The sequence below is a fragment of the Acomys russatus genome, chromosome 15, assembly GCF_903995435.1.
Source record: "Acomys russatus chromosome 15, mAcoRus1.1, whole genome shotgun sequence".
In the NCBI taxonomy this organism is placed as follows: Eukaryota; Metazoa; Chordata; class Mammalia; order Rodentia; family Muridae; genus Acomys; species Acomys russatus.
The window spans coordinates 35,188,981-35,202,079 of NC_067151.1; the positions used below are offsets into that span (position 1 = coordinate 35,188,981).

The window sequence follows — 13,099 nt, forward strand, 5'->3', positions numbered from 1 at the left end:
GTAAAGTATTTAAATAGATAAGACATTTTGGATTATTTTCTAAAATTTGTGTAATTATTAAGTCATTGAATTAATAGATGGTAGATGTTTTAATCAGTTTTTTAAATTTAAAATTATTAATGCCTTGTAATTTAAACTTTGTTTCAGGGAATCTGGGAAAAATTGCAAAGTCTACACATTTAGTAAGGATGGAACATTGTTTGCCTGGAGCAACGGGGAAAAGTTAGTGCTCATTTACCAACAATTTTATGTGCGCCATTAATATAACCATCGCAGGCATGATTTTAAATGCATGTACTTGGTTATCATTGATAAAGTCTGTCCTTTATTGTCATGTGTAGTGAGAGTACTTTAAACACCCTCTAAGGTAGGGTGTGTGTGTGTGTATGTATTTGCCATAAATTGAGTTTCATAGTCACTTAGAATTAAAAATTAATGTGAGAAAAATTATTACTAAGGAAACTGAAAAGTTATTTGAAGTAATGTTTTAAGTTATTGACTAGGGGTTAGGGTTTCTTAAATTTACTACTATCATGAAAATAATTATTTTTCACTTGTTTACTTTAGATTAGATATTTTGTATTTTTGCTGTTAAATCAGTTACTAAAGTTAGTACTATTGGTTTTATTCTGTATAGAATCACAGAAATTATTCAAGTATAGAGTACAAAATTGGTCTTGTAAGAAAATATTTTCACGTTTTTCTAAAATCAGTTATTTGGTTTTTTTGTTTTTTGTTTTCGTTTTCCACAAAGTCATTACATTTCATAAATCAAGAAACTGCTTATTTTTCTCTTGTTGTTTTCAACCACATTATGGACACTTTTCAAAAGAGAGAAGACTATATGTATTAGTCTAGAAATATGAATACTGGTAATCTATTTTTAAATCTTTAAATCAAATCAATTGTGATTTTTTAAATTAAGCATTAAAGATTGTGTTAAAATATTTGATTTGCTTTTTAAGTTATTGGCTCTAATAAAATACTTGCATTATATAAACAATATAATCTGAAACACATATTAAGGTTTTTTTGGGGGGGGTTGTTTGTTTGTTTGGTTTGCTTTTGAGACAGGGTCTCCCTACATAGTCTGGCTATCCTCAAATTTACTATGTAGACCAGGCTGGCCTGGAACTCACAGAGGTCTACTTGCCTCTGCCTCCTGAGTTCTGGAATTAAAGGCATGTGCCACTATGCCTAGCTCAATTTTTATTTTTTTAATTTTTTATTTGTTTACATGTATATGGGTTATATGGGAGTTTTGCCCACGTGTACATCTGTGCATCATGTGTGTAGTGCCCATAGAGGCCAGAAGAGGCAATAGACCTGGGACTGGAGTTCATCATGTGAGTGCTAGGACTCCAACGAGGGGCCTCTGGAAGAGCAGCCACTGCTCTTACCTCTGAGCTGTCTCTGCAGCCCCAGCCCCAACCCTGGAACGTAAATGTAATATAGGAAAGTAAGTCAGGACACACTGATTCCCAAAGCTTGGCTCTGGCATTTATCAGTAGTATGCTGATGAGATCGACCCATTTGATTTTTTTTTTTTTTAAGTCTAAATGAATTTGTTTATAAAATCAAGATGATCATGCTTATAAGGATTCAAATGAGAGATTTACAGAAAGTTGTTAGGCCACTGTATGGGATTATATAGGAAGCTTACAATATGAAATGATATCGAGCTACTTTTATTATATGATTACTGCCATTTTATCATTATCGTATCACAATAATTCTTAGTAAGTCTTAATTAACTCAGCGTGTTAGACTGCTTTTAAGATTTTCATAGACAGGGTTGGAGGAGAGAGGGCTCAGAGGTTAAGAGCACTGTTTTTCCAAAGTTCCTGGGTTCAATTCCTAGCAACCACATGGTAGCTCACAACCATCTATAATGAGATCTGGTGACCTCTTCTGGCATGCAGGCACACATGCAGACAGAATACTGTATAATAAAAACAAATAACTCTTTTTTAAAAAGATTTTAATAGGCATGCTTACGGAATTCCCCAACTATCACAACTGTTTACTCAAATTTAAAAAGTGTGCTTTGCTGTTCTGCCCCATGCCTCATTTCCCCTTGACTTGATGGCCCTCAGCTTCCCTGCAGCCTAGCTGTCTGCGCACTCCATTGGAAGTCATATCACTTCTAGAGCATTCTGATAATTCTGTACTATTTCTCAATATCTTTTCAGTAAAGTTTACATTCTTTTTTAAGTCAAAGTATTCCCTTGGTGTGTTTTGAAAGTTCCTGAAGAATGGTTTTATGAAAAGTGAACAGTTTGGAGCGTTCTGTATTTGAAAACAGGAATGAATGTTTTGGTTAGTGCTGGCTGATATAGATTGGTATTTTTGCTGAAGTAATTTCTTTTGAAACCAGAGTAAACATAATCAATGTCACTAACAAGGGACTACTGCACTCCTTCGACCTCCCAAAAGCAGTTTGCCTTGAATTTTCACCAAATAACACGGTCCTGGCAACATGGCAGCCTTACACTAGTAAGTATTTTCCCCTTGGAAAAATATTCTAACAGGAGCAATACCATTTGGTGGGAGGAAAACTAGGGTTATAACCTTACAAGATGGTAATTTAAGGTCAAGCAGGACACCCCCCACACCCCTGCCAACCAGCACACACATATACACCATGTACAAGGAATGTGATCTTCGTGTATGACTGAGAGTGCAAGTAAGCCACATCCTTTAAGTTGTCTCCATGCCAGTAACCTAGACTGTCCTCAAAGCCTCTGTAACCATAGATGGCCTTGAACTTCTGATCTTCCTGTGCATGCCCCCTGTATGCTGGATTTCAGGTGTATACCACCGTGCCCCATCCATGTGGTGTTGGAGACTAAACCCAGGACCTCGTGAATGCTAGGCAGCACTCTACTAACTGAGCCACATCCCAGCCCAGCCTTTTTTATCTAACTAAGTGCTCATTGTACTGTGACTATAACTTTTACTGTTTGAGAGATCACAGAAAAAATAGCACAAAAGCTTTGTTCATAATTACATGGATTCCTTTTCATTGACATCTTAACACCTGTAAGCGTGCAGCCTTTGCTTACATTAAATAGTTAAGACCTTTCACCATTTCACTTTAAGGAAGCTCTTTGTAGCTTTTCTAATTATTATGTAAAGTAAAGGTTTCTTGTTAGCTCCCCACCCAAGGCTGTTGGATGGGTAGAAGCATATGGATGTAATATAGATACACTGGACACAAAGATGGTTTCTGAGTCAGGTGGATCTCTGAATTCAAGGCCAGCCTGGTCTACATAGTGAGTACCAAGACAGCCAGAGCTATATAGTAAGGCCTTGTCTCAAGAAAACAGACAAATAAATAAATTTTTTAAAAGATGATTTATTAACAAGAAAGACTTATGTTCTAGTTAGAACTGATGGCTCAAGATTTTATCACTCAACCTGATGTAAAACTAATGAGTTACTTCTGGGATTTTGCTTTTAATACTTTTGGTCATGGTTGACTGTAAATAACATATGTTAGCTTATGAAGTGAAAATCTAAGTTATAAGATAAAGGAGAAGGAAAACTGCAAAGAAAATAAGGAAGGAAGGGGGACCCTATTCTCTAACAATGACAATCTTTCTAAGTAAGTAAATGGTAATAGTTCATTGTCGGGTTATAAACATTGGGTCTTTATTCTTTCCAAGGCTTGGACTCTAATGAATCCTATTTTCCAAGTATATTAAAGGGAAATAGAGCATCATGAATAAACTTTACGTAGTTACAAACCTTCATGACTTAATCTCTTTGTCAGTAAAATATGTCAGAATTAATAAATAAGAAATCCCTCAAGTACTCTCAAAGCTTCCCGTAACTAATCGTTCAGAGATGTGGGGCTGTCCCTCAAACAGTGGTCATAGTGTCTTGGCTTTAGCAGTAATGACCAACCCCATAACAAAGACAAGAAGAAAAACTGATATAAAGCAATTCTATTCAAGATTTTTGTGAGATTGAAATCTTGTAAGTGCTAGAAGACAAACACTATAAAATTATTTTTATTGTAGCTTCTAAAGATGGCACAGCTGGGACACCCAACCTACAACTTTATGACGTGAAAACTGGAACATGTTTGAAATCTTTCATACAGAAAAAAATGCAGAATTGGTAAATATATGCTTTAAAGTGCTATTTTTAATAAATTGTAGTTTTACAAATGTTTTGCCTGTGTGAATGTATGTACACTTTATGTATGCCTAGTACCCTTGCAGATCAAAAGACATGAGATCGCTGGAGCTAGTTATAGAAGATTGTGGGCTGCCATATGGGTGCTAGGAAGTGAACCCTGGTTCTCTGCAAGAGCAGGTGCATTAACTGTTGAGCTATCTATCCCCCCTGTAAAGTGATATTTTTACTGTACTGATAATGTCATTGTATATAATTGTTTCTCTGGTATTGACGGAAAATAAGTTAGATCAAAATCTAGGTCTTTAAGGGTTTTTAAGTATATAAGAATATATTATAGTAAAAATAGTATCTTTTTTAGTTTTTAAAAAGAAAGGAACAGTATACTTTTTAAGATACACCTTTTAATAAGACTATTCGTACTCTTGGTAGCAGATATAATGTAAGTGTTTTTATCTTAAACAGCATCATAAGCTTTAACATGATTCTACTTTTTTCTGATTCTTTTTCTTTTGATGTAGGTGTCCTTCCTGGTCAGATGATGAAATTATTTGTGCCCGGAATGTTAACAATGAAGTTCACTTCTTTGAGAACAACAATTTTAGTATGGAAAGACTTACTAAATAACTTTATTATTTATCTTAAATACAGTTTTTAAAAGTTTGTTTTCTTTGGTTTATCTGCAGTGCTAAGAATCTATCCCAGGGCTTCACACACGTTAGCTAAGTGCTCAGTAATGAGCTTGCCCTTATCTAAATATGTAGTTTCCCTTTTCTCAGTCATCATAGGGCTGCCCTAAATATAAATTGATGTGTTTTTAATTGTTATTTATATGCATTTGCATAGATCTTAATAAACCTGAATGCCAATGATATTCTGGAGCATAAAGATTTTCTTTTTATAATAACCATATTATTAGAAATAGACAACAGCTATTAATATTAGAATATTTCTTTTGTTCTTAGTTGCTGTTGAAATTCTGTGATACAATTTTAAATTTTATGTTTATTTTTATTTGTTTTTAAATTAATTTTTGAGACGGATTTACACTATATAGCCCTACCTGGCTAGAAACTCAGAGATCCTCCTACCTCTGCTTCTCAAATGCTAGGACCAAAGGCATGTACCATAAGCAGAGACAGATGGATCTCTGAGCTAGAGGCCAGCGTGGGCTACATTGTGAGTTCCAGAACAGCTAGATCTGTAACCCCGGCTAGCTTGGAACTAGAGTTACTAATGGTTGTGAGCCACCATAGGGTCCTGGGAACTGAACCCAGGTCCTCTGTAAGAGAATGCCCTTAACTACTGAGTCATCTCTCCAGCTCCTATTTTTATTTTTATTTTTTTAGGAGCTGGAGAGATGGCTCAGAGGTTAAGAGCACTGGCTGTTCTTCCAAAGGTCCTGAGTTCAATTCCCTTCAACCACATGGTGGCTCAATACTATCTATAATGAGATCTGCTGCCCTCTTCTGGTTTGCAGGCGAACTTGCAGGTAGAATACTGTATAAATAATAAATAATAAATAAATCTTAAAATAAAAAATAGCAAGAATAACTTAACCTCATCTATATTACATACTACCCATGTCAAAAGTCCTATTTCTTTTGTATATCAAACATAGTGATTTGAGAATATCATAATCACATAAGTGTTTGCTTTGTTCCACATTATCCGCATAATATTCTGAGAATAATACCAGTAGTCATACTAGTAACACAATTATTGAGAATAAAGAAAAAACAATTGCATTCCTTTGTCTGTACAGCATCTAATTAGTGATTGCACACTTAGTTAATTCTAGTAATATAGGGATTGGTAATTGTGCTTGTATGTGCCCAAGAAATCATGTAGCCTCCTTTTGTGCAGCATCTAGTCACTAGATACTACAGTATGCACCACATTTCCTTGTTTATGCTATTCCTACCCTCTTGCCTTTTGCCTTAGCTTGCTTGCTTGTCTCTTTGGGTCCTTGTTATCTTCCTGTTCCTGTGACCACCTTGGAGAAAGAAAGGGCTTATTTTATCTTACAGTTTACAAGTTCATCATGAAGGGAAGTTGAAGCAGGAACCTAGGCGGCAGGAACTGAGGGAGAGATTATGAAGGAATGCTGCTTACTCTCTTGTTCCCCGTGGGCTCTGTTTGTTTTCTTATAGAACCTAGGACTTTGTGCCTGGAATGGCACCACCTATGGTGGGTTGGGTCCTCCTACATCAGTCATTAATCAAAAAAAAAGGCTCCACAGACTTGCCTACAGTCTAATTTGACGGGGGCAATTCCTCAAGAGGTCTTCCCAGGTGATTTTAGTTTGTTTCAAGTTGATAAAAACTAATCAGCACTTCTTTAGCTTGCTACAGAAAGGGAAGTTACAAGTTTGATAGTTTCTTCTGCTACATTTGAATACCTCTTTGTTAAATGCAAGGTTTTTTTGTTTTTTGGTTTTTTTGTTGTTGTTTGTTTTGTTTTTTTCTGTGTCTGCCCTAGTTCCCAAATAATGACTTGGAGCTCTTTATATTTATTAAAAGCTTCAGGCACTGTAGCTGGGCAGGAACTCAGTTGTTCTAACACTGTCCTGGCCTACTTCCTGCCATGTGTCCTGTTGCCTGCCATCTTAGTCTCGTTATGGCACCTGCTTCTTCATCCATGTTCTGATGGTGACTTCCTTGTGAGACCCTCTCCTGGGCCCGGAAGTCCTGCCTTTTCCTCTCCTGCCCAGCTATTGGCTATTAGCCTCTTTATTTGACCAATCAGAAGGTGATGGAGCACAGTGTTTAAACATACCAGGACAGGAGATGCTTCATAATAATGACTATAACCAGATCTCTGGGTACAGAAATCAGCATTTGAATACACAGTTCACAAAAACATCCTCCAACACCTTTGGACATCTGAAATTAAATAAAGAAAATAGCTCTTTATCTTACTAACTACAGTAACACTTTTGCTTATTAACATGGGTTTTTGTTGCTTAATACAGGGTAATCTATATCATCTATCTTTATTATTATTTATCATATAAAATTTCTGTATGCACATTTTACACTAGCAGCCTGAGGCCAATCTTTCTCATCAAATGTGTTCTGTGACTTCTTTAATATGAGCTTGGCATTCATTGGAGCATATACCGTGACATTGTGTTCTTAAAATCAGTCCCTGAGGCTGGGCAGGGTGGCGCACGCCTTTAATCCCAGCACTCGGGAGGCAGAGGCAGGCGGATCGCTGTGAGTTCGAGGCCAGCCTGGTCTACAAAGTGAGTCCAGGATGGCCAAGGCTACACAGAGAAACCTTGTCTCGAAAAACCAAAAAAAAAAAAAAAAAAAATCAGTCCCTGAGAAGTAGGTGGTATAATTAGTATCGTGTTAGTTCTTGCCCAAGTTCACACACCCAGTAAATGAGTGAATGGAATTCAAGCCTAGTTCTGTCTGGCTCCCACCCCATGCCTTTTCTACTCGAGCCCTCTGCCTCATCTACATCAAACTACAATAAGCATTTGAAGTTATAGGAGCCTTTTATAATAAATTCAGAGTTTGATTTGTTTTGCTAACTTATTATAAATCTCTAACCCATTTCCTCTCATTTTAGACACAATTGCAAATAAATTACATTTGCAAAAAGTTAATGACTTTAATTTATCACCTGGAACCCAACCATATAAGGTAATTCTTGCTTTTATTTATTAATATAGCCCATAAGTCTTTTTAAAAAAAATATTTCTAAAAACATCCATCTTAGCTTATATGCTTCTAAAAACTAAGTACTGATTTATACATGTGTATCTTAGGTGGCAGTTTATGTCCCAGGAAGTAAAGGTGCACCTTCATTTGTTAGATTATATCAATATCCCAATTTTGCTGGACCTCAGGCAGCACTGGCTAATAAAAGCTTCTTTAAAGCCGATAAGGTTACAATGCTGTGGAATAAAAAAGGTATGATAAGTAACTTTTTCATTTTTGTTATTAAATATTAATTTCAGCATTCATATATGTGTAAATAAAGGTGATTTTTAACTTCTAGTTTATATCTCATTGAATACTGTTTTACTGTTATAGCTACTGCTGTGCTGGTAATAGCAAGTACAGAAGTTGACAAGACAGGAGCTTCCTACTACGGAGAGCAAACACTGCACTACATTGCAACAAATGGAGAAAGTGCTGTAGTGCAGTTACGTGAGTACTCTTTAACAGTTTTCCCATGTTTAAAAACAAAAGACAATAAAAACGAAAAAAAAAAATTAATACCATAAAGGCAATACAGTCTAAATTCTCAATTGAGTGAGTATACCCAAATACCATAATGTTTGTGATAAAATTACACTTCATTAGGAGAATAGGGTGAAATGGGGAGGAAGGGGGAAGTGGGAAGATACAAGTGAGGGGATAACAATCGGGATGTGATCTGAATAAATTATTTAAAAAGTAAACAAATGAAATTACTCTTCATTGAGAAGCGTGCCTGACTTTGACAGACTCCAATCAGTCGGCCAGCATTCTGCCAGCACTCACTCGAGTAGAAGTAAATCTGAGTGATGGGGTTTGCTGTGGCAGCCCCGCAAGCACTTAACTAGCACAGCAAGTATGTGTAATGAATTTGGTAATAGCTGCAGAAGTGAGAATCAAGTCCACCAATGCTACCAGTTCACTTCTTATTTTGATAAGCTAAAATAATAGTTATTTTACTTTAAAAATGTTTTTAGGTGTATTTATTACTTTCGTGTATGAGGGTTTTGCCTACATGTGTATCTGTACACCACATGCCTACCTGTTGCCCAGGAAGTTCACAAGAGGGGACTGGATCCCCTGCAGCCTGAGTTACGTTGGTTCTGAGTCACCATTGGGTGGTAGGAATTAAACTCTGGTTCTCTGCAAGAGCAACAAGTAGCTCTTAACTTCTGAGTCAACTCTCCAGCCCAAAATAATGGCTTTTAAATTCTAGCAGCTCCCTAATTTTTCACTTTGTATTGAGCATGTGTAAGTAGAGAAATATTCCATACTTCCCCCTCCAAAAGCCCCATATTCCTACTGAAATAAGAAATAAAACAATCTGATTGTGTCATGGTTCTTCTTGCTATAGGTAGTTTATTGTATATATGTGTAATAATATAAATGTATATATAAAAAATAAAAATAAAAAATAGAAATAAAACAGCGACATAAAATACCAAGTAAATGCAACAGATCAAAAGAAGGAACACACTAAATTTTGTGTCTTTGTATAAATGAAGTCACATTATAAACAACAGCCATTTAAACAAAGTAAGATATACCAGGAAACATATAAACTATAAGGACTCTAAACTTTAATAAAAACTTATACATGATGGCATTTCTCTTCCAGTTAATGTAAAATTTAATGTTTTAATGCTGGTAAGGTTTTGTTTTTCAGACTAGCCTGTTCTGAAGTTTGGTAATGAAAAGCTAACACACAAGAACATTTTGAAAGCTGTTAGGGGACATGGGAAATTCTGATGCTGTGCATTTACATGTTACATGTTACTCAGATACATTAAGATATTTGGATCTGGCTTATGAAAAAAGTATGGATGTGTAAAAAAGAAGTATCAAAATTATACCTATATATTTGGAGACATTACTGTGTGATGAAATTAGCAGAAGAAAATACTGGCTATTTAATTTGTGGTTCTTGAAAAATTGGCTAGTCATTTGGAACATAAATTTGTTACTTCTTTTTACCAAAATAAATTTAGGTTGCTCCTCAAAATTATATATGAAATTTTAAAGGAACTATTTATTTATTTGTTTGTTTGTTTTGGTTTGATTTGGTTTTGAGATAGGGTTTCTTTGTGTAGCCTTGGCTGTCCTGGACTTGCTTTGTAGACTCAGAGCAATCTGCCTGTCTCTGCTTCCCTAAGTGCTGGGATTAAAAGCATGTACCACCACTCCTGGCTGTTCAAAGGAAGGAACTTTACTAAAGAAAATATAAGAAAACTTTTTCTAACCTTAGAATAAAAAAAGAGATTTTCTAAACAAAACAAAAATGCTAAGAAAAAAAAATGATAACTTTGTAATACATAAATTATAGATTTCTGTATTAAAAGAATGTATTAACTAAGGTAAACAGCAAAAAATTTAAGCCAACAAGGGATACTAGTGAGTACTTTAATCCTAATATTTGGAAGATATAGGAGGGTCAGAGGTTCAAGGTCATCTTTACTTACATAGCGAGTTCAAGGCTAGCTTGAATTATAAGAGACCATGTCCTGACTGCTCCCCAACCCCCCACCCCGACCCCATCCAAAAATAGCAAAGCATGCAAGGGATGTATTTCTCAAGTTACCTAAATGGCTAGTCAGTTACTGTAAAGAAAAATAAGGATGATACAGGAAATAGTGAAATGATACCAGAAAACAAGTGAAATTAATTATTAAAAGATAACAATAATTAAACAAATGAAAATAAAACCAAGTCATAAATTTTAACCTAATAGGTTAGAAAGGTAAAAATAAGCTGTATAGTGAAAATGACAAGGAAACTAATGGACCAAAAAAATATGGCCTTGTGGGAGGTGGGGCTGCAGAGACTGATGCATCAACCAAGGACCATACATGGTGAGGACCTGGACTCCTTGCTCAGATGTAGTTGATAGCCAGCACAGTCTCCTTGTGGGTCCCATAATATGGGGAGTAGGAGCTGTCTCTGCCATGGACTCTGGTGCCCTCTTCTTGATCACCTCCCCCTGGTGGGGCAGCCTTGCCAGGCCACAGAGGAAGAGGATGTAGGCAGTCAAGATGAGACTTGATAGACTGAGGTCAGATGATAAGGGAGGAGGGCTTCCCCTTTCTGAGGACTAGGGGAGGGAGAGAGAGGTGGGGGGATGGGATTGAGAGGAGATGAGGGAGGGGGATACAATTGGGATATAAAGTGAACAAATATAAAATAAAAATTTTTAAAGAAAGCAAGGGAACCCCTTTTAACTGCTGGTTTGTATCTTATGTTCTTTTTCTAGCAAAAAATGGCCCAATTTATGATGTAGTTTGGAATTCTAGTTCTACAGAGTTTTGTGCTGTTTATGGTTTTATGCCTGCAAAAGCAACAGTTTTCAACCTGAAGTGTGATCCTGTGTTTGACTTTGGGACTGGCCCTCGCAATGCAGCCTTCTATAGCCCTCATGGACATATATTAGTACTGGCTGGATTTGGAAACCTTCGGGGACAAATGGAAGTATGGGATGTTAAAAACTACAAGCTTATTTCTAAGCCAGTGGCTTCTGATTCTACATATTTTGCCTGGTGCCCAGATGGTGAGCATATTTTAACAGCCACATGCGCTCCCAGGTTACGTGTTAATAATGGGTTTAAGATTTGGCATTATACTGGCTCTCTCTTGCATAAGTATGATGTGCCATCAAATGGAGAGTTATGGCAGGTTTCTTGGCAGCCATTCTTGGATGGAATATTTCCAGCAAAAACAATAACATACCAAGCAGTTCCAAGTGAACTACCTACTGAAGAACCTAAAGTTGCAACAGCATATAGGCCTCCAGCCTTAAGAAATAAGCCAGTCACCAATTCCAAGCTGGTAAGTATAGCACAGAAGAAAGTGGTTCTCTGTGTGTGACTCTGCAGAACCTTTCCTCCTTGCTTGTGTTGCTTTGCACCTACTTAGAATATACTCCAGAGAAATCACTAAGGGCCATAGAAGATGAAGATGCTGAGCAGCTCGTATAATAAGCAGGCAAATGGTTAATTTAAAGGGGCTCACAGTTTAAAAAACAAATTTTTTTATTCTTGCATTCCACACACAATGAAATATAATCGTGTACACCCTCTATCTCCCCATTCAACTATCCTCATATTGCCATTCCAACTTTGCATCTTTTTAAAAACATAACCTGAGTCCATTTAGTGCCGTCCGTATGTGCATATAAGTATGGGGCTATCTATTGCCAAATGGAAGTCCTACCAGTGGCCATATCTTCAAAAGCAATGATCTGCCTCACCCAGCAGCTCACAATTTCCAGTAACTCTTCAGTAAGGGCATGGGTTGCCCTTGTGCAGGTATTCCCAGCTGCTGTGAGTTTCTGAGTGCAAGAGCCCTGTCCTGACAGAAGACAGCATTTCACAGTACTCCTTCCCATCCTCCAGCTCTTTTCAACTCCTCTTCTATAATGTTGCCTTGGTGACAGGGTGGGGTCGATATCTTCTCCTCTTCAGGGCTAAGCATTCATCTCTTTTTCTTAACACTTTGACCAGTTATGCATCTCTTCCTTGACTTCTGCCCATTGAAAAAGGAGGCTTTTCTGACTAGTACTGAAAGGGTCTCTGGTCTGTGGGTGTAAATATAAAAATTTAGAAGGCAATTGTATAACATTACTATTTAGCAAAATAACAATCTCAGGACTTTGACCAGGATATATAGTAGCAGGCGTGAAATTTTCTGTTGAACAAGCCTCAAATCCAATCAGAAAGTTGTTACTGTGTAACAGGCATGCAACTGTTGCAACAGTAAGTACATCTTGCCTGGAAGGTCAGTGTTACACTATGCAGGAGCTAGTACTAGGTAAGACCATTGATGCCTTTTCTCCCCCTGTAGTGTGCATAGCACTGTCTTGCACCATGAACGCTACCCAATGAATGGGGAGGAAATGTCTAGTCAGTTTGAGATTGATTTCTCTTATGTCCCATAGCCAAAGTATGCAATGCCTTCAGCAATAAGGTCCTGCCATGTATTTATGATGGATGACTTAAGGTCATGACAGTAGCCTGCTGTTTTGGATTCATAGTTGTTTAATTTCTTGGAAAGACAACATGTTTCATTAGCTTTATAGGTTCAAGACTTAAGATGCTAACTAGGCGATGCTGTGATCCAAGGCAATAGTGAGCAGGAGGACATGGTGATCAGCCAGCGGGTCAGCAGCAGTCGATGGCCCATAGGGGACCTTAGGTCTAGTTTGCCAAAGTTGCTGGTTTTTTCAAGACAAAGTGGATCTGAATACATACGAA

The 13,099-nt window shown here is 37.0% G+C and overlaps 1 protein-coding gene across 2 annotated transcripts in view; it reads left to right on the top strand.

Moving 5' to 3' along the window:
* The window catches only part of Eif2a (eukaryotic translation initiation factor 2A), a 32,061-nt gene that overhangs the window by 11,839 nt on the left and 7,123 nt on the right, over positions 1-13,099 (top strand). The window contains exons 3-10 of one of the 2 annotated variants that reach the window (XM_051157194.1): positions 148-222; positions 2,378-2,496; positions 4,026-4,125; positions 4,665-4,747; positions 7,723-7,796; positions 7,922-8,066; positions 8,190-8,306; positions 11,104-11,675. In XM_051157194.1, coding sequence (XP_051013151.1) covers positions 148-222; positions 2,378-2,496; positions 4,026-4,125; positions 4,665-4,747; positions 7,723-7,796; positions 7,922-8,066; positions 8,190-8,306; positions 11,104-11,675 — 1,285 coding nt within the window. The remainder of the gene's footprint in view (positions 1-147; positions 223-2,377; positions 2,497-4,025; positions 4,126-4,664; positions 4,748-7,722; positions 7,797-7,921; positions 8,067-8,189; positions 8,307-11,103; positions 11,676-13,099) is intronic. The other variant, XM_051157195.1, reaches the window with a different exon arrangement.